The sequence below is a fragment of the Akebia trifoliata genome, chromosome 6, assembly GCF_017979445.1.
Source record: "Akebia trifoliata isolate Shusen 1 chromosome 6, ASM1797944v1, whole genome shotgun sequence".
NCBI lineage: Eukaryota > Viridiplantae > Streptophyta > Magnoliopsida > Ranunculales > Lardizabalaceae > Akebia > Akebia trifoliata.
Genome location: NC_141380.1, coordinates 27,488,238 through 27,513,584, shown reverse-complemented (window position 1 = coordinate 27,513,584; position 25,347 = coordinate 27,488,238). Strand labels below are relative to the sequence as shown.

Below are 25,347 nucleotides of genomic sequence, written 5' to 3'. Positions count from 1 at the left end.
TTCAGGAATCTGTGTGCAGATGGGAAAGGGTGTGTTCTATCCAAATGGAGTAGTCTTTCTTTGTACTTGTTGCTTGGTTGGTCATCTCGCCCAACCTTGCTTTTTTCATAATAGAAGTTTTATTTATCAAAAAGAAAAATCATAAGAGCCAATAATCGACAATATGCTCATATTGGTGAGGACAACAATTCCTGCACTTGACGCTGGATCTCCTCATTTTCATATGGAGACAAGTGATAAGCCGCTTTGCATGTGTTAGACTCACTCTCACCTTTCTTAAGGTATTTCATTCCATCTGACTTGGCTGAATTCCTAACAGATTCGTTGGACTTGATATGTGCATGCCTCTTGGTATGTTGGAGTTTTGAGTTGTCAAACTTCGGTGTGGGAGGTCTACACTGCTAGGGGATTAAGGATTATTGATCTCAAATGGTTTTCTACAGTTTTGTTTTCCTGCCTCTGTAAATTTACAGTTGCCTTAGGTGTAACCCTAATCATTTTTTTTATCAATAGGTTGGTGTGTTAACGGGGCCCTACCCTTCATTAATAACCGAAACTCATTACACTCTCAAGTTTAGGATGAGTGGTTTCATCCTCTGGACTTGGTTCCAACCTCAATGTCACACGTCAAATATCCAATTGCGGTGTCTGAACATCTGCCTTGCCACATCTTTCTTTTTATCTGGTACTGCTGATTGATTTGTAGTCTGCAAACTTACATATGAAGTGCAAGGGAAGTTTTAAGTTTGGAATAGATCAAAATAAGTTTATTTTTTGAGTACTAAACAAACTATGCGGAATAATGTGATTATTTCCATGATTCCTTATAGGCTGTAATCTCCAATCTACTTTCCTTTTATTTTAGCCTGCAAAAGCTCATACCGGTACTAAGTTGAAATCTTGTTATATTATAGGTTTATTAAACTTCAAAAAGTCTTTCAAACGCACTACTGAATTTTGAATATAAATTGAACACTAATCTAGTGTTGACTTTTTTTTATAACTAATTTATGCTACCCTAGGCTTGTATATTGAACTGACATGACCATGATTTCCCTGCAGATGTTCACTGATTTGAAAGCTCAAATTTTGGCTTCACAAGTAAGTCCCGTTCTCTTGCTTGATCATCATAGTTCTAACTTTTTTCCAAGTTGAATAGTGCGGTAGTAGTTAAGCCCCAGCGACTTAATATTGAGTGATTCAGATATTCAATTTTAACATCTTTTGGACCTTGTGTCAGAGTGAGGCACTCATGTGTCAATTGGTTGGAGCTCTTTGATGGCCAATAAACTAAAATCATAGCAATATGACTATCCTAGCCAATGTTTTAGACACTAAAGCCTGAAGCAAGGTGCTCAGCGCCAGTGCCTTGAGGCGTAAAGTGTAAGCTTCACATGCATTATATTTTTAAATAAATAATATAATATTAAAAAACTAAAAATTAGAATAGCCATTGGATATTTATAAATTTTAAATCTACACTCGAATTTCAAGTTTTAATCCATTATGATAAATAATAGAGCAAAATAATAATATTCTTTGAAAGTCTCTACAATAAATAATTATTTTATATTTATTTCAAAAATATCTTTAAATATTATTATTTTTTCGATAATTTCATATGTACAATACTAAATACTAAATTTTTTTTATATTATAAATCAGCTTAACTCAACAATTTTATTTGTTTATATTACTATTTTGCATTTGAATTCACTTCTAAGTGTTCCAATTATATTGCATATTAGCAATAACAAAGAAATACAATTAAATTTTTTTATTTATAAAATCTTGCTTAGATAACAAAAAGGAAATAAAGAAGTAAATTAGCAAGAAAAAATAAGAAGAAAGAGGAAGAAATGCATTATTTAAAAAAAAAAAATAGTGTGGGGCATGTGCCTTGGCCAAAAGACGTATGCCTTTTAAGTGCCTCATGATTTGAGGGGTAAGCCTTAGGTGTTTTAAGGTTTCAACCTTATGCCTCGGGGAGTTTTTAATGAGCCTCGTCTTGAGGCGGAATCCTTGCATGCCTCTAAAAACACTAATCCCAACCATCTGATATTTAACTTTTTTTCATCCATATATTTTGTTTAACAGCGAAATATTAACTATTTGCTAGGGGGAAGATTGCCAGTTTTGGTGATACGGTCCACTAAGATGTAGCCTGCTGATTGAGTAGTTTATGCTGTAGAATAGGCAGGTCACACATACTGTACTGATGCACTGTAATAATTTTTCTCTCCTTTTGCTTTTGATCCAATGATCCCAAAGACTAGCCTTGTTGCAAAAGTTTCGTATCTAGAATAGAATTAGCCCATACTTAACTCCCTATCTGATCTCCTGCTTGTAGGGCCCATATGGATTTCATATTAAACTATCCAATGAATTGTCCATACCTTGACCATCACATAATTTCAGTCCATTGAGCTGTTACTTCTAGTCAACTTTTTTTATATACTAATGTTCGAATGGACTGATTTTGTGACAATGATCATCATGTTGGGAATGAACCAATGCATTGTTGAGCCATCCAAACTATTATTCTTATGGGCCCCACAAGTCAGGAGTAAGAATAGGTAGTAAATGTAGACTAACTCATGTGTGGAGACATATTGAGATGCCATGCTTACATGTACGTAAATAATATGGAAACGCTAGAAGAATGATACATGATATAGGATTGTCCCTAATAGCTTTCAACTGGTATCCAATTTCCATATGCCAAGGTTGCAAGGCGAAGGATTAGTAAATGATGTAGTAGATTTGATTTGATTTTTTTTTTTTTTTTTTAACTTGTCTTAGATTCAACTGTGATTTTTTTAGAATGTTTTTCGTCGTGTGCATGATAATTACTTCCTGTTACTCTTTGCAGCCAGCAGATCAACGGCAGCGCCTTGCCCTTTGTTTCGACAAGCTGATGGTTGATGTTACTCGAAGCTTGGATTCAAAGAATAGAGACAAATTCACTCAAAACTTGACCCTATTCAGGCACGAATTCCGTGTCAAATAGTTCGCTCACCATTCCTTTTATGACATCAAGTCGGTACTTTTGAGGATCCAACAAATATCCATGCAAGCAAACCACCTCCTACCACCCTCAATGTACCCATTTTCATTTTTCTGCTACAAAGGGGTATGAAATTTGGTGAAGGTTGGTGGTTTGCTCAAGATGATAGTTCTTATATGAATTCTTTGTAGTTTGGTTACATGGTAATTCTTTATGGAAATGGAGCAAACCTAGAAAACCTAGAAATGTACATTCAATGATAGTAGGGTTCTTCAGAAGGTGGAGGGTTTCTGTCACAATCTCAATTCTTTTAGTCTGGAGGGAAAAAAAAGATGTATAAATGATTTAAGTTCAGTATGAATTTTATTTTTTTTTCCTTTTTTTAAATTTATTTTGGTGGTGGTTATTAGAGATGGGGCAGCTTGAAGAGTATATTATGTACATAATACTGTCTTATTTTACCTACTTTTTGGTGGATGTAAGTTGGGAAATTTTTTTTGAGGTATTCGCCTCATTGTGTGCTTGTTGATGGATTGGGTGAGCGTAAGACACTCAGACCCATTAGTTTGGAAGGCGTTGGGATCAACTAAGAACTCAAACTGACAAGGGCCTGATCCTTTTATGGATCCAATATTACGACCCATTGCAATGTGTTTGACCTGGCTTTATTACTCAATTTTGGGTATTGAAACTTCTTGATAATCTGTGATATTGTCCCTCTTAGAAGAGGGATTCAAAAATCATATTAATATCGATGGCATATAGCATGACACATCAATCTCAAATGTAAATGTCATATAAATCACTTTTCGCATCTTTCTGTCTAAGTTTATGTGTTATTTTGTTCAACTAGTCGACATGAAACTCACTAGCATTGAATTGCCACAATTGGGGAATTCATGTTCTTGGGGCAGTTGTTTCAAATTTATTCCTAAATCTAATTTATAAGTTCAATGCAACCCCATGATTTCGATTTGCAATAAAAGTTCATGATAACTATAGTAGTATTTATTTAGAATTACATGTGAAATAAAAATGTTTTAGGGGAAATTAATATTTACAAAAATGGCCATATACCTAATTTCATGTATATCACCTCTCTTTTTTTTCATTAAAATGATCATGTGACATAGAATTGGATAAATTTAGCTTTTAGGTTGATTTAAAGGGTAAATAAGTAAATAGCAACAAAAAAAATACGTAATTATGAATTTGTGCATATGGCCATTTTCATAATAAATATTAAAAGAAAATGGCTGTTTGAATGGTTTTTGGCAAAATACTTCCAACTTTCCCTAATATTTTTAATATTTACATGACCTTATGCCCAATTTTGTAAATATCAACGTTTTTTTTTTTTCTTCCTGAAAATGGTCATGTGATTTACAATTTGATGAATGTACCTTTATGGTGGACTGACTGTAATGTAGGTTCATAGGAAGGGTAAATAAGTAAATAGAAAAGAAAATTATAAAAGTTGGGTGAAAATATTTAATTATATGGTTTTGTGCCCTTGCCATGTTGACCAAGTGACAAATTTCGAGTGATTTTTTAAATCACGGCTTTTTAACTTACCCAACGGAAGGGTAGGATGGTGCATGTGGCCCCAAGTAGATTATTATTGTAATTAATAATATAAGGGTCTATTCACTACATGTCGAATACATATTTTTTTTTTTCTGCTTATCGTAATATCCCCACCTTTCGGGTGAGATTAATCCTCCCACAACACCATCCCCTCCGAAAGTCCTATGCCCAATTGATTGAGTATAGGGTCAGCCAGACTCATAGTTTTTAAACTCGGTATCACGTCTCGTCTCGTTCAGCTCCGATACCGAGTGGTCTCGGACGAGTTTTCCGATACGTTTGAGACGTCTCGTGAGATAACTCAAAAAATATAATGTGAGATATAAAATTCGATAAAAAAAAATTGACTTTGTAAGTTGATCTCGTTCAGCTCTGATACCGAGTTAACTCGGGTGATACGTCTCGATCTCGGACGAGTTTAAAAACCATGGCCGGACCCTCTGGAGGGCGGCCCCAAGGAATTCATAGTTTCATGGGTTTTCATTTCAGGCCAAACTCTAGGTACAGGTCCGAACCGACTTAACTCTTGGATCGGATTTCGGAACGTGTCGGATCTCTAAAGTCTAATCCCATCCGAAGTTATCTGATTGGGTCGGATCAAATTTAGGATCCGATCCGAACCACTGACAATTTGACAAGCTGATACTGATAGCCGCCTATATAAATATCTACTTGCTACGATCTAACGAAACCCTAAAAAGGAGGGGTTGTAATGGAGATCGAAGGAGAGAAACGAAGGCCGATCTTCAGAGATATCAGGCATTACTATTGTGATTTCTGCGGCATTTGCAGGTCTAAGAAATCTCTGATTTCTTCTCACGTTCTCGCTTTCCATAAGGTAAAGTTGATGTTGGATCTAACAGTTTTAAAGAACATCGGATAATTGAAGCTTATGGGTTTATTTGTATCATAATTTTACTTATTGTTTTTTTTTTTGGTGCTAATTTGGACATCCAAACCCTAAAATTTACTAAATTAGGGTTTGAATTTTTCCTTTTTTTTTTTTTTATAGTATTTTTTACGAAATTAGGATTTGGAAGTTCATGCATAACCCACACGCTAATGATTTTCTGAATTGAAAATTTTCACTCGGTCTGTACTCGGCTGATGTGGCAAGGGCACAGAACTGTTGATCGTTTTCACTGGGTCTGTACGCGGCTGACTCATCCTTGTGATAAGGTTAATTACGTTGTGAAGTAGAAAGAAAAATTATAGAAAGGAGTTTCAAGAAGAGGTTTTAGGCCTCAAAAGATTTTACTGGCTGTTGTGAAAGGTTTCAACAAAGACCATAGGGTATGTGAAATACAATGTATTGCTATAGGCTTGTTGGATAAGTAATTGAATAATCTTTCAAGTGACATGAAAATCAATATAATATGACAATTTTGTCCCTTCAAAACAAAGGCCTAAAGAAAAATGACATGAATTGTACTTATAGACACAAATCAAATTCTTAGATAAGTAACAGAATAACCCTTCAACTGACACGAAAATCAATATAATAAGATAAGTTTTGACCCCTCAAAACAAGGTCTAAAGAAAAATGGTGTGAATAGTACTTTGACTCAAATCAAACTCTTAAAATAATCTAGGGACAATTAAAAAAAATACCCATTAAAATAAAAGTTGTTAAAAATAACTCTGGACTTGAACAAACGACAACCTAAATAATAATACAATTACTATTGGAGCCCCTGTTTGTTGGGTTGATCTATCCAAATAATAGTAGCACTTATCTGGGTATTGTGTTTGTTAATGGAATAATTCACCCATTGAAAAGAGCACCCAAGTAATTTTGAAAGAGGACCTGTGTTGGTGTTGCTTTCAACTCTGACTAATCCTTGGAGGGGATGGTTTAAGAACAAGGACATCTTCCCCTGTAGATGTAGGAAGGACGTTCCAAAAACTGTACTATTTACATTTTTTTTTTCAAAATCTTCCCAAGTTAAATCTATACCTCCCCTAAAATCACTCTAGAACTTTCCCGTGGTATAAAAGACAATATATGATTCTTGTAGTCTAGTTAAATATATATGATCCCACAAGATTCTTTCATATAATTCCAACATATGCTAGAGCTTTCTTGGCTCTTTTGAAACTCTCTAGCTTTTTCAAGATTTGGTGAAGGAGAAAAACCTTGGGTCACACAACAAGACTATGATGTGCATGGTTATCTTGTTTACATCACAGTCACGCCATACTGTACTATGTATTGTGGTGTTTTTGAAAATTTTAGTTCGTCTTGAGGAGTATTCCGACATTGGTGAAGATGCAATTCTTTGAGAACAATAATGGTGTATTTGAAAATTTTCTAAGTATGTTCTGTTATCCTGTTAATTCAGGAAGAGATTGAAGAGAAAAAAGTTCATAGCAATGATGATAAAAAAGAAGAAACAAAGTCGAAGACTTGTGAAGAGTGTGGTGCGAGTTTTCGAAAACCGGCTCATTTGAAGCAACATATGCAATGTCATTCACTTCAGGTATTTTTTAGTTCGATGTTCTGCATACTTGCTTCCTATTCATCTGTTATTAAACTTTATATTCTTTTTGGAGAATATTGATACACGGTTCTGTTGTCTGCCATTTCATGTATTCTAAGACAAATGAGGTTTTTTTTTTTTTTTTTGCATCTTTTTTTTCTTGTGAGGGTTTGGCTTGCTATGTGGTCTGATCTTTTAAGAACTTTTGCAAGTGAGATTTTGGTTCCTTGAGATCTATTTAGCTAATATCTGGATTTGTGTCACGGTTCAATGCTAATACGACGTGTTGGACACAGTAGCTTGAAAAGCCTGTTTTATGTTTTTTAATGTTTTATATATTCATTGTAAATATTATGTTGAATATATATTGAAGTCATATAACCAATATATGAATGCATATACCATTAGCTGAATTTTCTTTAACAAACTAATATATACTTGAAAAAGAAACACTGGCACACGTTAATATCCAACACAACAAAAAATGGAGAGTCATAGCTCGAAGGGCCGAGAAAAAAAGCTATCTCATGAGGAATCAGGAACAAAATGGTAGATAAGAAGGGATCAAAACATTGTTCCATGTGTTTGTAGAAGGATCTAACCCTGTAAGTAGCATCTTGATCATTTACCCAAATTCTTCTATCCGTATAAAGTTGTGTTCAGATTTTTCTTCTCAAATCAAAATTTAGTGTCTTTTGAGAAATTTATTTCTAAATGTAGAGTCCCTTATAATATTAAAAAAAAAAAAAAAACTTTGCACCTGTTAGGATTACAAGCCATGCCGCTCTCCGACTACAACTTCCTACAACATAATAATGGACAATATGACATAACAAGAATGGGAAGTAGACTTTTTGGTCATAACATTTGAAGTTCTTAGACAAAATAGATTAGTAATCTAAAGAATTATTTTTTTTTGAATTTCGTACCTTGCGGACAAGTTGTTCTAGTTAAGTGCAACCATATCTGGGACATGTGGGCTTCTTTGACTTTGTGAGACAGTTCTCCTCGACTTCCTCTTCTCTTGCATAAAATTCTACATATGAAAAAGTACCCCGTCCAATACTCCAATGTTTTGTTTGTCTCAAGTATTGTGTTTATTTTCGATTTGATGTTTGTCTAAATTTGCATGGTTTAAAGGTAAAAAATCTTGCAGGTAATAGGGTTTTTTGAATGATGTAAAATATTGGGGAAAACCTATGGATGTTATGGCGTGAAGCATTGGATCCCATATAAAGAACTCCAAAATGCGAAGAGGCGGCATTTTTTCCTTGAATGGACTAGTAACAGGTTGGGTGACCTCCTGCGAAGCTCCATCAAGCAAGCCTCGTTCACGTACTATCCAACTATTATGAGGTTTGCAGACTTGTTCGTTTGTTTATTTGGAAGTACGATTCCTATACCTTCAGAATAAACTCACTATCATTATTATCCAAATTGTTGTAGAGGCCATTTGATTGCCCAGTAGAGGACTGTCAGGCTAGCTATAGAAGAAAAGATCACCTTACACGCCACTTGATTCAGCACCAAGGGAAACTTTTTTCTTGCCCCGTCGAAGACTGCGGTAGTAGGTTTGCTTACCAGGCCAACATGAAGAGGCATGTGAAGGAACTTCATGATGAGGAAGATTCTGGAACCTGTGATGGCAAGGGTCAGAAGCAGCATGTTTGCCCGGAGATTGGGTGCGGGAAGGTGTTTAAATTTGCATCGAGACTGAGCAAGCATGAAGAATCCCATGGTAAGTTGCTCTCCTAGTCAATTTCTCATAGATTGGTTTTTTCTAGAGCTGCTATTGGCACCCCAACTTTTACTTATCACACCTCAATTGCTTAAATTGTTATTCACACCCAATTAAAGATTAAAACACACTCTTCATACATTACAATGTTTGGCTCAAATTATTATCTCAACATTATAACACTCGTTCACACAATTTCAGTAGTAATTTATAATCATCATTGGGCTCATAGAGAATCCTAAACTCAAAAAATAGAAATCTTTGGGAGAGCTTCTATTGGCACCCCAACTTCTACTTATTTTCAACCATACACTTTTTTTAAGAGAGCTACTATTGGCACCTTAACGTTTACTTATTGCACCTCAATTTCTTAAATTAGTTATCACACCCCAATTAAAGATTAAAACAGACTCTTCAAACATTACAAATGTTTGGCTCAAATTATAGGTTAATGCTGAAGTAACATTAAAATGTACATTGATTGTACATTCTGATGTGATGGTGTACAAATAACCATAGATGCTTTTCATTGAGATGCGAGTGAATAGCATATAGGGTTATGTGTGCACCCCCATATCAGAATGTCAGAATCGATGTACATTCAATGTTACTCCAGCACGACTCTAATTATAATCTCAACATTACAAAACGTTGTAGCACTTGTCCACACATTTTCAATAGTAGTTTACAATTATGATTGGGCTCATAGAAAATCCTAAACTCAAAAAAACGAGAGCTTCTATTGGCACCCCAACTTTTACTTGTTCTAAACCATTAACTTATTTTCTGTATTTTTAATTGGGGTGTAATAAGCTCTCTTGTTGAACTGATTTCCTCTCATGTTTCAAATTCTAAAGGAAAAATTTAAGAAACTACCTGATAATTCAGTTGTAATTCCTTGAGTGTGAAACATGCTAATTACCCTTAATTGCTACAGCTAAACTAGATTCAGTGGAGGCAATCTGTAGTGAACCTGGATGTATGAAATCCTTTACAAATGTTGAGTGCCTTAAGTCTCATCTCCAATCTTGCCACCAATATATTCCATGTGAGGTCTGTGGGACCAAGCAACTGAAGAAAAACATCAAGCGGCATATGCGCATGCATGAAGCTGTAGATCTGTCCAACAGAATCAAGTGCAGTTTCAAGGGTTGCCTTCACACATTTTCAAGTGTAAGATTCTACTTGTTTTCTTATAGCTGTATTTCTTTATTATTTATTTATTTTTGGTTGTGGCACACCTCTACTTCACCTTACCCTACAGATTATGCATAATTACATTCTTCAGTATCATTGTTCTACAAATACATGGATAGATGAAGTAATAAAAAACATTTGAACCTTGTGATAATAAAGGGAGGCAAGATGATCTTCCAGCTTGTTCACTTCCCTTCATAGTGACAAAGTTGGGGATCAGTAATAATTCAGCAAGAGAAAGCTTTGGAAAAAGTTTATAGTTAGGAAACCATAGGATAATTTTTTATTTTTATTTTTAAATTAAGTATAAAATAATGTAATTAATAAGTTTTTCATATATTAAATGATAAAATAAAATTAATCAAAAAAATTATTCATTTTCTTCTTCCTGATTGCGGCCCAACTCATGTTTTGTATATTTTGATGTGCAGAAATCAAATCTTAATCAGCACATGAAGGCTGTTCACTTTGAGCTCCGCCCATTTGCTTGTCGATTTACAGGATGTGGAAAGAAATTTCCGTACAGGCACGTGAGGGACAATCATGAGAAAACAGGGTCACATGTTTATATCCAGGTAAGTTTTTGGTGCAAAATTTTTTGGTACAACCCCTCCCCTACATTCCAAAAGTGGCAATAGAGTTTGATTTGTGAGGGTGGTCCGTTGATATGTTTTTCAGGGAGATTTTGAGTCGTCCGATGAACAATTCTTATCAAGGTGTAGAGGTGGACGGAAAAGGAAATGCCCAACAATCGAGATGCTACAGCGGAAGAGGATCGTCCCACTGAGTCAAGTGGACTCTGTTTTGAATCAGGGATCCGAATACCTTGCTTGGTTACTTTCAGCAGCAGAAGAGCAACATCAGTTATAAGTAGTGTGGGGTATTTGGTTATTATTGATAATGGTAATTGTGGTCATGTTACTATACATCAATCCTTCCTTGGAGGATCTAGGTGTCCTGTATACAAGTAGTAAATATTTGTTGTTTTTTTTTTTTTTTTCCAATTTAAGGAAATGTATCGTATATATATATGTATACTGGCCTTTTGCACCTATAATGAATGTATTTTTCAGGTCTGATTTGTTCATGAACATGATTTGGTCGTCTTAAGACGGTTTTTAAAACCATTATCTCAAGTGACCTAATGTTGAGTACAATTGTTGATCAAAGCCAATAACTTAAAACGCAATTTATCTGGTGATGTAAGATGTAAGATGCAAGTGTAGTTTTCCGGCTTATTCTCATCAGTTCTATGGGTCTGGAATGTATGATGATGATCGGTTCAATGAAGCTTCGGTTCCATGGATCCTCTTTAATTTATAAGGAGAAGAAAAAGCAGTGCAACTTTTTTCAAAGTTATGAAGTGCAACCGGTACTAGGTAATGTGCAACTAGTTAGTCCAAATCATGTTTTTGTTCCTCCCCAGTCATATTTTGTGCTTGGTTGATATTTGCAATGTAAAAGTTTTGTAACGATTTATTGTTAAAATAAAAAGTGAAAACAATTATAACTTATTTGGCCTCATTAAAGAAATTACTATACTTCTATGTTAACAAAAAAAAAATGTATATGAATTTACAAAATACCACCTATGAGGAAGGAAATTTTTGCAATAACATTGATGAGGGTTATTCTTGTAATTTACATATATATATATATAAGTACTATGTAAGTCAAAAATTTGTTTGATGAGTATTTTTGTAATTTCAATATGCAATGAAATGTATCTTTGAAGAGGGGGGTATTTTTGTATATTTACATGCATATTACTTATATTTTGTAGTGAGGGTTTTTTAATAATTTAATTAATTTTTTTATAACTTTAGACCCTCTCCCTCAAGTCAATAGGAGTACTGAAGAAAATCTTCTTAGTTGAGATGTCTCGAGTGAATTTAAAGATTCGATTCGAGGTTCCTATAACAGAAGTCTTTTTTTTTTCTCTCTCTCTCTCTCAATTCATATTCTTGGATGCACTAGTTCGTAAAATAACTGGTATGCCCTTCAGGGAGCAGAAGTCACAGATGACGACATTTAGTCTATTGAACATGCTTGCTATTGACAAATGAGCACTCATGCAAAAAATGCTCTTGTTGTACCTATTATTGAAAAAAAAAAAAAAAAAAAAACACTCTTGATTCTCTCTATCTAAGAAAGAAAAATCAACGATTTTTGAAGAATCTTGCACCCATGGGCATATGGCGTGGCAGGCCTTCCCTTTCTATGAGAGCTTCATGGGCGTTGCCTCGTTCCACAATTAGATGTTTGGATGTGAACTATACTTTCGGGTCATTTCTCCGCATTGACTTGGCTTGTTTGTGCCTTGTTTTGCTCCATAATGACCACTCGACTTCCATTCATGATAAATGGTAATAAAGAGAATAAGAATTAACCACAAAGGGGAGAGATGAGACCCATAGATTTTAATCCGACTTTTCGACTAGGCGGAGGAAGCCACGACTACCTCAATCCCAAGGTCACCTCCCATCCGATCAAGGGGCAAAGGTTCTAAATAATCTTATTTTTTGAACATAAAGATATAAAGAAGCCATTGAAATTGAATTTGAAATAGATATTTTAATAATTTTGATATGTGTTGGTCGGAGTTGAATAATTTGCGGTATTTTTTTTTTTTTTTTTTTCATAAATCATTTGCTGAAATTTCTTAAGAATTTAGGTGATTCATGCAAATTTTTTGCCTTAGCAACCAAAAGCACTCGTAAAATTAATTTCAGAAAATTATTTGCTAATGATTTGCAGCATGGCCTAGGGGAATTTTTGAAAAATATTAGTTGTTAAGGATACTTATGTTAATGATTTTCTGACTCGAAAATTTTCACTAGGTATGTGGCAAGGGCATATAACCGTTAATCGTTTTCCTTGTGTGGAGGGCAGTAATTGTGTCATCCTAAATGCGTTCAAATTTATTTTAGAGAGATGCTATTGGCACCTAAAAATTTAGTTATTACATCCCAATTTCTTAAATTATTTTTCACACCCTAATTAAACATTAAAACACACCCTTCAAACGTTACACAATTTTCATCCAAGCTATATTACCTCAACATTACAAAGAGTAATGAACTAACACATTCAAATGATTTCAGCAGATGTTTATAATTAGAATTAGGCTCATATAAAATCCTAAATCTAACAAATAGAAATCTAAACGAGAGAGATAGAGTTTCTATTGGCACCCCAACTTTTATTGTTTCTCTGCCCATGACAAATTTTTTTCTTTTTTTTTTTAGGATGAATGCCGATTTCGTGTGTTGGATAAGACAAAATTCTGAGTTTGATACACTGTTCCTTTTAATTTTCAAAACATGCATTCACCATTTTTATAACCTATGCACTCATGAGTTTGTCACTTTTAATATCTACAAATTCCTAGATATGCCAATGAATTCACTAATTATAAAAGTGACGAATCCACTCAAAATGCATGTTTTGGGAATTAAAATGAAACTGTAATTTGGACATTTGGAAAAATTGCATTTTTTTTTACTCTTTAGTGTGTAATAAGTAAAAGTTGGGAAGCCAATAGCAAGTCTCTTATTTTATATAACTCTACATTCTTTACCCTATTTGGAAGTAGAAAGTTGTGAAGTGATTTATGTTATCTTATCACATTCAATTTCATTTCATTTAATATATTTCAATTATCAATGCAAGTTGTAGAGGAAGAATCTGGTGATACCTTGATTGACTCTCCTCTACTGAACTGAAGTAGTTTTTCTGTCCCCTCGTAAACACTGGTGTGGTACTTGCCAATAATCCTCTGATGCTCAAGTTATAATTATAAAGAAAATAGTAGTCAGAAAGCAAAATATTCGAACCTTTTTTCCTTCATTAATTCTTCTATTTATAGATCCTTCCTTCGAATCAAAGTTTTCTCCTTAATTGAAATTTGAATACGATGAATTCCCTAATTTCAAGGATCTTAAACGGAATATGAATATCTGAGATTGAGTTCAAGATCTCAAACTTCAATATGGTGCACTTCAAAATTATGCAAATCTTTGGATCAGGCCTACCCTACCAAGCAGACTAGGTTTTCATTTGCACTGTCCTACCCTACCAACCAGGCTAGAAGTCGCTACTTAAGTCTACCTTGCTATTAGACAGGACTGAATTTACTGGCTCACTCAAGATACCGCTTAATCGACTTAGACACATGTATGATCTAGATAATATACTATTATTACTCTCTACACATGCAATTATGACATCCTCACTTATATTATATAAAGATCAAGGCATTGAACTTGAAGTCTTGAACCAATTTATTAAGGAGTTGACTCGCGCCGTCCGATTCGAATTAGACGAGTCAAATAGGATTTCAAAACCATGGTGGCCCTACTTGGTCCTATATAAACCTCCCTCCTTCCCTTTCTCTCTCTCTTGTCGTCTTCTTCTCTACTCTGCATTTTCAAAAACCAGACGACTCCACCTTCAATCCCTCTAATTTTCTAATTAAATAAAAAAAAAATGTAAATTTTCAACATCTAAATATTTGAATCAGAGCTCTGGATGGCCACTCCACCTTAAAATTTCGAAAATTTAGATTTAGTCTACTTCAGAGTTCAGATCAAAGTTGAAGATTTCCGTTGTTGGATTAAAAAAAACTTGGTCAGTTTCTTCATCTCTAAAACCCTAGTTCATTGTTTCTTGATCTCTTTTTATTTATTTATTAGTTATTTTTTGGGTTCTAGTGTTGGAATTTAATAATTGGAGATCAAATGAGTTTCAGAAATTTGTTTCTTTCTTTTCAAATAGATAGTCGAAATCAACTCTGATAACTCGGTAAACTGAGCTCTATCAGATCTGAAGGTACGTCTCTGCATTTCTTTAAACTTAATTCTGACTTTTGATCAATCGGAAATCGTTTAAGGTTTCTGTTGGTTTCCTCTAAAATCTTATCTATGGATTTTCTTGAGCTTTTTGTACTTGTGAGCTCTGTTAATGATGGATTCAATTGCAAGTTATTATTCACATTTAAGATAGAGCTTGTCTGTTTTTATGAAAATAATTTATTTATTTTTAATGGAAGAAGTCAATGTGAAATGCAGTTTTGGTTCTTGGGTTTTAGAGAAGGTAAAGAAATGTGTTTCATAATGTGTTATTCGACTTTTCAGTAATTATTCTCTTCTAAGACCTCTGTTTTAGACTTAGTCCACACAGAGAAGGTTAATTGATTAATTTGATATGAAAATCTACATGTTCTTCATTGAATTCCCTGTTTTTAAGGTTTATGCAATTTGCGTTTTGTTTCTAGGTGCTACAAGTGTGATTTTTGTACATATTGGCTGAGTTTTAGGTTGAGGGTTTCTTTATTTTTTAAGGAACTAATGTATTATGAGAATGGGGTGGTGAGTAATTTCGGAGAAAAGATATGGTTTTCAGTTATAGTTTGGATGTGGTTACCGTGGCATTGGCTGTAATTTGAAGGCTTTTTTGGGTTCTCAGAGGATTCATGATTTATGAAATTGGGTGGTAATATATATTTTTGAAAAGTGGAGTCTTTTTTTATATATATCAGAAAACGAAATTCAATATTTATTTTCAATTATTGTGCTTTTTGTGAACTCTTTTTATTGTTAATTTGGGAAGTTGAACTTTTGGTTTTCTTGTTCTGGACAATCAGTGTTCCTAGTTATTTTTGTTATGTTTATGTTTGTATTGTTGATTTCAGGGTCAACAAAATGGTCAAGATGATTTATTTTCTTGAATATCTTTTTTGTTCTTTTAACTGGGCTGGTGAGTTTATGGAGCATCTTATTTATTTGAATTTTGAAAATTTTCTCCAACTCAAGGGTGAATTCTCATATGCAACCAAACACTAAAGTTATAATTTACTCTTATTGTCAACTTTTAGGAGTTGAAAATCTGACTCTCGCAGTGAACTCTCACCTCTCAAGCACACCCTTATTTTTTTTACTTTCTTTCTTTAAAATTCAAATTTCTTCAAAGTTTAAACATGGAGGAGCTCTTGAAGAACCACCTGTTTGCAACCCACGCAATTGCTGTGACAGGGTCCGTGACTTTTGGCTCTGCTCTCACTCATCCACTCGATACTCTCAAAACGTTGATCCAGGTTACAATCCCTAATCCCTTATCTCAATGTTTTCACTTTTTGTTTCTTTTTCTTTACTTTAAAAAAAAAAAAATTTATTCAGTCGATAATCGTATATTGCCAACCTATAACATTAAAAAAAAAAAAGGTGGATTCTTAAACTCAGGTGGGTACTACTTCCAATAAAAAGTTGGTTGCTGCTCAAGTTCTGGACAGAGCTCAATCTTTATCCGGAAATTTAGGTGATTTCCATGAAAATTTCTTCATGTGCTCCCCGGTTTCCTTCATTAGGAATCTGTTAGAGGTTCAATCACTGGTGACTCTTGTGCTGGGAAATGGTAACATATTTAGGGTACTGGATTTGATGTAGGAATTAAGGCTAGTGGAATCATGATTCAATACTTACAAAGAAGGTGGAATCATGATCCAAGTTTGTTTGGAGATTGTTTTTGCGGGCAGAGAGTTTGAAAGAGAATAGTAAACCTGACAAAGAGGAATAGTTACATACTTTCATTAATTTGTAAAACATGTTGGTGCAAGGTTAGATGAGCATTTTTTTCATATTAATTTTTTTGATATAGTGGCATTTGTGAAGACAAGAGTTGCGGCATTATACAGTACATGAAGTATAAATCGCTATTCAGGCCTTGTTAACTAATTTTTTAATATGTATATATGTTTTAGGTTTGTATAAAGGTTTGGGTGGTCAACCTTGGGGAGGATATCAGTTGTGGGAGCTCGTTTTGGAGTGTTTGAACTTTTGACTGTGTTCTATAAGGGTAGATTATCTGCATTTTGCACATTTTGCATATCAATACATTGTCTTTGAATTTTCTTAATCAGAATCTTTTGAAGATCATCAAATTAGTTTTCTTATTATTTGTTTCATACAGCATGCCTTCTTTTGCTAGATAAAAATAACACTATGGGGCTTCACCTTTCATAAGTTCTTGTTATAATTTAGCCATGCATATCATTTCACTGATAAAACTAATATCATTTTCACTATCTTTGATAATGCCTTATCCCAACTATCTATGATCGGCTTATACATCTAATGAGAAAAATAAATGTAAACTTGGATTAGTAGTCTATATTCTCATACACATGATTCACTCAAAGTCTTGTGACTGGGAGTTTAACTTTATTTGTATTCGACATGATCCAAAATTTCGTCACCTGAACATGTTTGAAAGGACTCCTGGCTGAGGTCATACTTAAACTGAGTTTACAACTTATTAAAGAGTTGAATCCTATATGGGAGATGGTATACTCATGTAGTGGTCCATCAATGAGTAAATTTTAAGCTTTGTACATTGGAAACAGTGGGTTTTGGAGAGAAGGGGTGCTAGACTTGGACCTACGAACTGAAAGCTGAGTACTTTAGTTGCAATGTGTCGACCAACTGAGCAATGGGTTCAAGCCCACTTCCACTTTATCTTATTTCCCATTTCTCCTTGTTTTGGCTTTACTTTAGGTGATGGGATTGAATCGACAGCGTAGTAACAATTACTGCTGAAAGTTCTACTGTATTCAGAGGAAATGAGTGTCGAAACTGAAAGAGGAATGGAATTATATTAGAATAATCCTAGTGGGATTCTAATAGAAAATTGCATCACTCTAAAAAGAAAGTTGATATTTCCTATTTAGAAAACCTAATTGACTTCTAATTGATACTCTAGCTTTTACTATAGTAATAACAACAGAGCCTTATCCCAAAGATTTGGGGTCGGCTAAACAAATCTTGTTCCTCCATTCCACTCTGTCCAAAGCCAAGTCTTATGTTACTGAGAATGAGTTCATATTTGCTTTCACCATCTCCATCTACATTTTTTTGTTCTTCCTCGCACTCTTTTAGGTCCTAATTGATACTCTAGCTAATACTAGTCACCTAACTGCTATATCCCTGAATAAATATTCTAATGTACCTCCCATTACACCACGGCGTGCCATATTGTACGGGATACACCGGTGGTGATTCATGTGTATTTATACACCTTTATACAATGCTCTTTGTGCTCAAAGAAACCATCATATATGCTACAAACAGGTTCCGAATTTTTTTCCTGCACCTTGCCTTGTTAGTATTGGATCATTAAAAAATCCTTATGGTGTACATTTCGACCCCGTATGGGTATGTCATCCATCTGGCATATGGGTCAGTCGTGGCCAAGTTAATTATAATGGAAAATACTTCGAGAAAGTAGAAGAAATATTTTACATCTGGAAACTAATGAAAATATCTTATTTTTTATGTAAGTATTAGTATAACTATTATACATAGTTTATGTTCCTTTATTCTGAGATATGGAGGGTCACTCAAGTCCAACAACTATAACCATCTTCATGCATGAATTCTATCCACAATAGGTGATGTAACTAGCAATTGGTTATATGATTCATCATTAAAGATTGAATGCTATTTAAACAAGTTAGAGGGGTATTATTGAAAAGGGGGGTAAAAGAGGAAAGATTGTAAAATTGGAGGGATATTATTGAAAAAAGAGAAGGAGGGGGGGGGGGGGGGGGGGAAAGACGATAATATCGAAGGGGGTTGAAGAGAAAAGGCACCCCACTCCATTGTAGTTGAGTGCAACGTTTATCCCCACAAAACTGTAGTTGGTGTGGGACCTACAGTTGTGTTTTATTATTATTATTATTAGTATTATGATGATGATGTATTTTAGAATACTTTGGTTCATCATAATTTAAAAAGAGTACTTTGATTCATCTGAAGTATACAATATGGGGAAAATATATATAGATAAGCTGATATCTACGTAATAAAAACAGAGGCATGGTTTTTGGTATTTTACACCAGTGCAAAGTATCAAACAAACTCCCCTGCAGAGACTTGCTACATCCACACACTCTTGCAGTTTATTTCTTATCTCAGAATATATTAAGAGCTTTGTACTCAATATGAGCTATGGAAGGAATGTATTTAAGCAAAGTTTATATGCGTAAAAATTATGTAAGCAACAAATAAAATTTAACTTGAATCAAAATAATTTAATAAATTAAGATTTATTTGAAAGTTTGTAGGCCTTGGTATAACATATTGATATGACATGACGTCCTACATGGAAGGTTCTTGAAAAATGGAGTGTTTTTGTTATATTAGTTGTACTAAAAAACATATAAATTATTAAGTATCCTAGTAAACTTAAAACTTCTTTGTTAAAGTGTGTGTGGCTTGTGTTCAACAAGTGGTATGAGACAGTTTCTGATCTGGCAAGTTCTTAGCAAATGGATTGTTGTTGTATATCTAGACCCTTTTTCTTCTTAATGATGGTATTCCTTTTAGATATCCTATCGATTTCTTTCTCTAAAGGTTCAAGGATCGAAGATTTTCCCCCATAAACTGATAAAATTCACCCTGAAATGCCATGTTCAAGTCAATTGGGTGACACTTTTTGTTTGCCACTGCCCAAGAAGTCATGTTCAAACAATCCTGACCCATCCAAAGACTGCAAATATGCACATAAAAAGGATGATTTGGATTTTGATAGCGAGTTGATTATGGCATAATAGAAAATCCTTGTTTGTGTGATGCATCGTGACAGTTATTTTGAGAAGCAAAAACATTTTCATACACTAAGGCTTGTCATTCCTCGTTACTTTTATACTTATTTTATTTCCTTTAACTTCTTTTTTAGGTCCATCGAAGAAATTGGCCCCGTGTCCTCTTTGGCTGCTAGTGTTGCAGCTGGAGTCTCTGGTTCATTAGCAGCCGCTGCTTCTCATTGTTTTGACACAGCTAAAAGTCGATCACAATGCACTGTAATCCCAAAGGTATCAGAATTTACTCGTCTATTATTATAATAAAACACAATGGTGGGTCCTACTCCAGCTACAGTTTTATGGGTATAAACGTCTGTACTCATTCCTTAAAATAAATATTATTTACCATCAAAAATAACTATTACGAGGATTTATGCCTTGGGATACAGGAACACAGATAGCACACATGCCAAAATTGCATCATGTGGCATTCTTTTTTTAGCCCACTGATAGATTAGTGTTTTGGACCATTGTTCAGAGGACCTATATATGGTCTCAAAATCAGCTTGATTGATGATTTTTAATTATTGAATTCTTGCTACTTGTTCGTTTTTTGTTTTTGTTTTTAACATAATGAGCTTGAAATCACACCCTATAAGCATGTTCATAGTATCCATCCAGGATTGGAAAAGGAAAAAAGTAGGGTCTGTTTGATTGCCCATGAAAACGGGTTGGAAAATGTGAATTTTCATGTGCTCATGTATTTTTCGACGAATTTAATTTCTTGTCTAAAGTAATTTTCATCCCACCGGAAAATGATTTCGATTACTTCTTGCAAAACTAAATACCGTAGTGGGGAATTATTGAACTTCTTGGAGTACAGGATTCCTATTCATGGTGTTAAAAGATCCAAGAAATGAGAAAAATAATTTTGAGTCAAACAAGGCATGTCCCTCTAGGACTAGAAGAGATGTACATAGGCTACTTGTACAGAGGAAACACAAAGAAAGGCAAAAGTTGTGATGACTATTGATTGGGCCTATTGTTGGTCCATTAACCTCTTTGGGCCTTGTGCAAAAATAAGCTCTAGGGTATTGTTCTTGAGCTCACAAAGTATTGGTTTCGGGCTAGATTAGGGTTTAATCGTGGTATGCCTGTTTGACCCATGAAGACCGGATCCGAGCCAGGTTACACATATCCCCATGATTCTGTTCTTTTAAATCCTACGACAATAAAACGATCATCTTTACCATTATAATGAGCGAAGGGGGAGCATTTGCACCAAAATTTTCTAACACATCACGTTAAAACTTGCTCATCACTATCAATTTTTCATAACTAATAAAAGTGCAAATGGATAGTACTTGCAATTGGTTGGATTATTCCCGTCCACCCGACTCATCCAATCCAAATAAATCGGATATGGGCAAGGTTTTTCTAACCGATTAAGAATTTGTGTAATATTACCTAATACCCATTTACCCAAAAGTTTTGTAGGGTCGAATATGAGTATAGGTCATATCCTACTCAATTACCCATTTACCCAACAACAATAGTATAATTTCATATTCTATATATAAATATATGTAAATAATTAGTTTTTTATTATATAATTTTTGTTATTAAAGTAAAAAAAATTCAGACAAGAGGGTAAAAATTTGGATGACCCAAGAATCGGTTAAGAAATCAGGTATGGTCATCCACCAAAAACTTACGTAAAAATTTGGATTTGGATATTATCCTAAAATTCGGATAAGAAATTGGGTATGGATGTGTATGTTTCAATTCGGGTATGGAATCGGTAGAAGTCCTACCCGATCCGTTCCTACAAATGGACGACTCCCATAACCAACTTAGAAAAATGTTCTTTTTAATCTTCAGTTTTAGATAAGGGTCTATTGCAAAGTTAATTTGTTAAAATTAAAAAAATAACCTTTTAATGTATTAAATTATTTATTATGATACAAAATCAGATAATTTATTCAAAAATTTTAAACTAGTTATCTAAATCTTTCACATTCTAACAAGAGTGGGCGATATAAGAGGGAGTTAAAATCAAAATGTTCTTGCAATAAATAACATGTTATAGTTGAAACTTTAATATATCAGATGGGTACATTTGTTAATTAAAATATTTATTTGGTTCCTTTTAAATTTGCATCATCCCATATCATTGTATCATTAAAGATTAAAATGATATTTTTGTAATTTCCATGAATTAACTTCGTACCCTTATCTCATTATAATTATAATATAAGAGAGAAAAGGATATTTTTTTATTTTTTTTAATTTCAATAAATTAATTAACTTTAGAGTCACCTTAGTCTTACTAAGTTAGTAAGGATTTCACCCTTAGCAAGGGTCTTGGGCTCACCTCTTGGCATTTAAAAACATGATCCGATGCTTCAGGATTGTAGAGCATGAAATTCTATAATTTTAAAAGTAAAAGAATCCAAAAAAGAAATTTTTTTTTCACCGTTGAATTTCATTTTTTAAGTTGGAAGTTATGTGAAAGTTTGGTAGCCATTCATTTTCAAAACCTTGGATCTAGTTCAAAAGAAATTATTTTTTGAATTTTTTTGAATCTGAGTTTTTTGATAAAACTTAGAGGGTTGTGATCTTAGATTTCTGATATGGTAATCCATTTGACTAAAACGACCCTTAGAAAGGCTCAAAACCTTACTATGTTAGTAAGGAAGAGACGTGATAGCCCCGCGCGAGTTACATCCCCTTAAAAGATGCCACTTGGCAAGTAAGATAATAAGAGATCTTGAGTAGTTTTAATGTTAAAAACTAATTGAGGGTACTTTTGGCATTCAAAATTTAAGAGGATATTTTGGAAGATTTTGTTTCAACGTGTGGAAACAAGTGAAAGGTGCTCTAGGCATATTTTTTTTTATAACAAAAATCATCAAAGCCCCTTCTAATTTCACCTAATTTTGGGGTGTAATAAGTAAAAGTTGGGATGTCAATACAATCATTTTTTTTTATATAAGAAAATAGTTAATTAAAATTTTCTATGTTGAATGATTATATTTCTATTTAAAATTAAACATTTAAATAATTAAAAATTAATTATATTTATGAAACATCTTCCATCGTCTAACTCAGTTGAAATAGAAACATTTTAGTCACGGTTGAGATTGGATGACTCAAATTAGGATTGGGTGTTTTATCAAACATTTTCTGACGCATCTACATAGGTTATCTCGACTATGAAACATCTGATCCGATTCAAAATTTCAGGTATGATCGATTATATTAAGTAACTACATTGAAATTGTTGAAATTATATAATTACTAAACAATTAAAAGAACTATCGGTACATTATTATTAATAGTTGTCAACTTTGATAGTACATACTGAATTTGTTTCACTACATTCGGTATTGTGGTACCAACTATCTCTGACAAGATTTATAGTTTTGTTCGGTACCCATGCACCAAACTTTGTCTGGTACACTCGATATGAGCCTACCGAGTGTGATAAAGGACGCTCAGAATATGCCTATTGATTGATTATATAGTATTATTTGAATTTTATCAATCTATTACACATGTTTTTCCACGTTCGATCTGCACCTATCGAACGTCACCGAATTAAAAAAAAAAAAAAAAGAAAAAAAAATTGATCGTTTGCTTCTAACATTTGTTTCAAATGTTAATAATACTTGAAAATAAAAGAAATTTCATGCGATTATGTTCGTTGGTTAGTTCATATGCGATGATACTATCCAAAGAATTAAAACAAAGAAGATGAATCGTAAAAATCCTATAAAACTTACCTTCATTGCTTCGAATCTATCAACGAACTCCAAAGAAGTGAAAATACTTGAGTGTAATAACTGTTATTCCTTTAACACGTAAATTAATTTGCATTTAATATTTTTCGATTGAAATTAATAAGTTTCAGTCGATGGAAGTGAAGAGTTATTTTCAATCAGTGGGTTTTTTTTGCTCATACCCTTTTGACAAAGTAGAGGTGTGTACAATAATCCAAAATGAAAGGGTAAATTTGTAATTTTCTTTTTAATAAAAATAATTTGTACAATATTTTTTATTTTTTATTTTTTTAAAATGGAGCTATGGTTGTTGTAATATTTTTTATAAAGTCAAGTTGCAAGGCTTAAGATAGAGATGCTCATAATTAATTTCAAACACAATTATTGATACAGTTGATAGGAACAAATAATGGCCCATCAATCATGTTTGTTCTTCTATCTCTTCTGTCTGATATGATTGATTAGTACACCACCGACCCATCTCACTTATTAGATTATTAAAAAAAGGAAAATATCTTGTACTTCAGGAAACAATATTGTTATTCAACACCCAACCTACTTGGTAAGACACATGGATGCCCAATGGAGTCATAAATGTTTTTTCATTTTCCTTATTAGCAATCTCATTTTTAATTTTTGAAAAATTCACGAATTTTTCGATTTTGTCAACGAAAGTATTATTCTCTGGATTATTTAATAATTCATTTATTTTAAAATAAAAAATAATAAAACATTTTTTGTTTTTTACAAATTTTTGTAAAACTTAGTAAAAAAAAAAAATTTTTGTAACTTATTATATGTTGTAAAGTGTAAACTTGTAAGTTGTGCCGTGTAACACACGTTCGACTTTAATTAAGTGATAAATGTCTCTTCTATATTTATTTGAAGTTCTATTTTAATTTTTAAATTGATGATTTGTCCTTTGACTATGGTCTTCTTTTATAAATCAATGAAACAATAATCTCAATACCCTCATTATTTCACTATCACCATTAACATCACTAATTTCATTATCACCATCACATACGAAGCATATGGCACATATCTTCTGTTATCGAATGTTTGACTAAATTTTAGTTGAAAATTTTACAATTCAAAATTAAATAGAATTCGAATTTTTCACGTATTCCAAATTACTAACAAGGGTCTTGAATAGACTTATACAGCCCTATAAATGATTTCTAGCCATTGAATTGGAATTTGACCTGCCACGTGGCTTGAGAGATGAACAGTAGTTGGGTAGCAAATTAATATGCAGATGTACAAGAGCACAACTCTTGATGGTGACATCCTCATCCATGCAAGAAAAAAAAAAGTAAGTAATGTGGGCCCACTATCCAATTTTAAGTTACACGTGGTGACTCAGATGTGGGCCTAGCCCATCGTTGTCCACAACAGTAAGTAATCAATTTTGATAGAGATTCGGCTCCCCATGAAAGAGATTTGACAATTTTTTAATATTTACCTCACAAAAATGCAAATATTGACCATCCCATCATCAAAAGTATAATTGATAGATGGAGATGTCCATATTGAGTCTCACACACCAATTTTTGTACCAATTTAATCAAACTTAGGTATCTTATGATGTGGTGGTCAATTTTATTATCCACAAAATTATTCATACAATAAATTAATATAATTTATTTAATTAAAATTGATCCTTACGAAATAGATTTAATTACATGAAATGCTCTGAATTATTGATGGTTCAATCAATCTTTCGAGACGAAACCAAGAATATCTTGATGGAGTGAGAGACTGGGAAAATCCCATATGACACGATGTATAAGATTTTAATGATTAAATTCACGAATTTACTTCGTATCACCAGAACTTTATATGTGTCAAAGCCAGTACTACTTATAATAAGACATGATTACTATTGCTTTTTTCAGGATCTATATATATTTATTACGCATGAAAATAGACGAGAAAATAATTTTCTTTAGAAATATGATTTTCATATGTTTGATTAT

At 33.3% G+C, this 25,347-nt stretch overlaps 2 protein-coding genes and 1 long non-coding RNA gene across 26 annotated transcripts in view; all 3 read left to right on the top strand.

The window, feature by feature from the left end:
- LOC147400595 (uncharacterized) overlaps nt 1-3,662 on the top strand; it is a 62,939-nt gene extending 59,277 nt beyond the window's left edge. For all 6 annotated transcript variants that reach the window (XM_086446336.1, XM_086446335.1, XM_086446338.1 and 3 more), the window contains exons 29-30: nt 1,063-1,101; nt 2,873-3,662. In XM_086446336.1, the coding sequence (XP_086302462.1) occupies nt 1,063-1,101; nt 2,873-3,010 (177 nt within the window). In that variant the 3' untranslated portion in view covers nt 3,011-3,662. The remainder of the gene's footprint in view (nt 1-1,062; nt 1,102-2,872) is intronic.
- Nucleotides 3,663-5,273: 1,611 nt separating this feature from the next.
- Nucleotides 5,274-11,145, top strand: LOC147400594 (transcription factor IIIA-like). The gene is made up of 6 exons (XM_086446340.1): nt 5,274-5,432; nt 6,937-7,074; nt 8,521-8,812; nt 9,750-9,985; nt 10,441-10,584; nt 10,688-11,145. Exons 1-6 carry the CDS (start codon nt 5,307-5,309, stop codon nt 10,877-10,879), a joined length of 1,128 nt encoding a protein of 375 aa, XP_086302466.1. The 5' UTR covers nt 5,274-5,306; the 3' UTR covers nt 10,880-11,145.
- Nucleotides 11,146-14,316: 3,171 nt separating this feature from the next.
- Nucleotides 14,317-20,178, top strand: LOC147400593 (uncharacterized). 19 transcript variants are annotated; one of them, XR_015179440.1, is made up of 7 exons: nt 14,317-14,638; nt 14,722-14,839; nt 15,702-15,766; nt 15,980-16,103; nt 16,249-16,324; nt 16,767-16,861; nt 19,742-20,178. It is a non-coding gene; the product is annotated as an uncharacterized LOC147400593 (long non-coding RNA). The 19 variants fall into 19 exon arrangements; XR_015179436.1 differs by having other exon boundaries at nt 14,331-14,638; nt 14,786-14,839; XR_015179431.1 differs by having other exon boundaries at nt 14,368-14,638; nt 14,786-14,839; nt 15,885-16,103.
- The last annotated feature ends 5,169 nt before the right edge of the window (nt 20,179-25,347 follow it).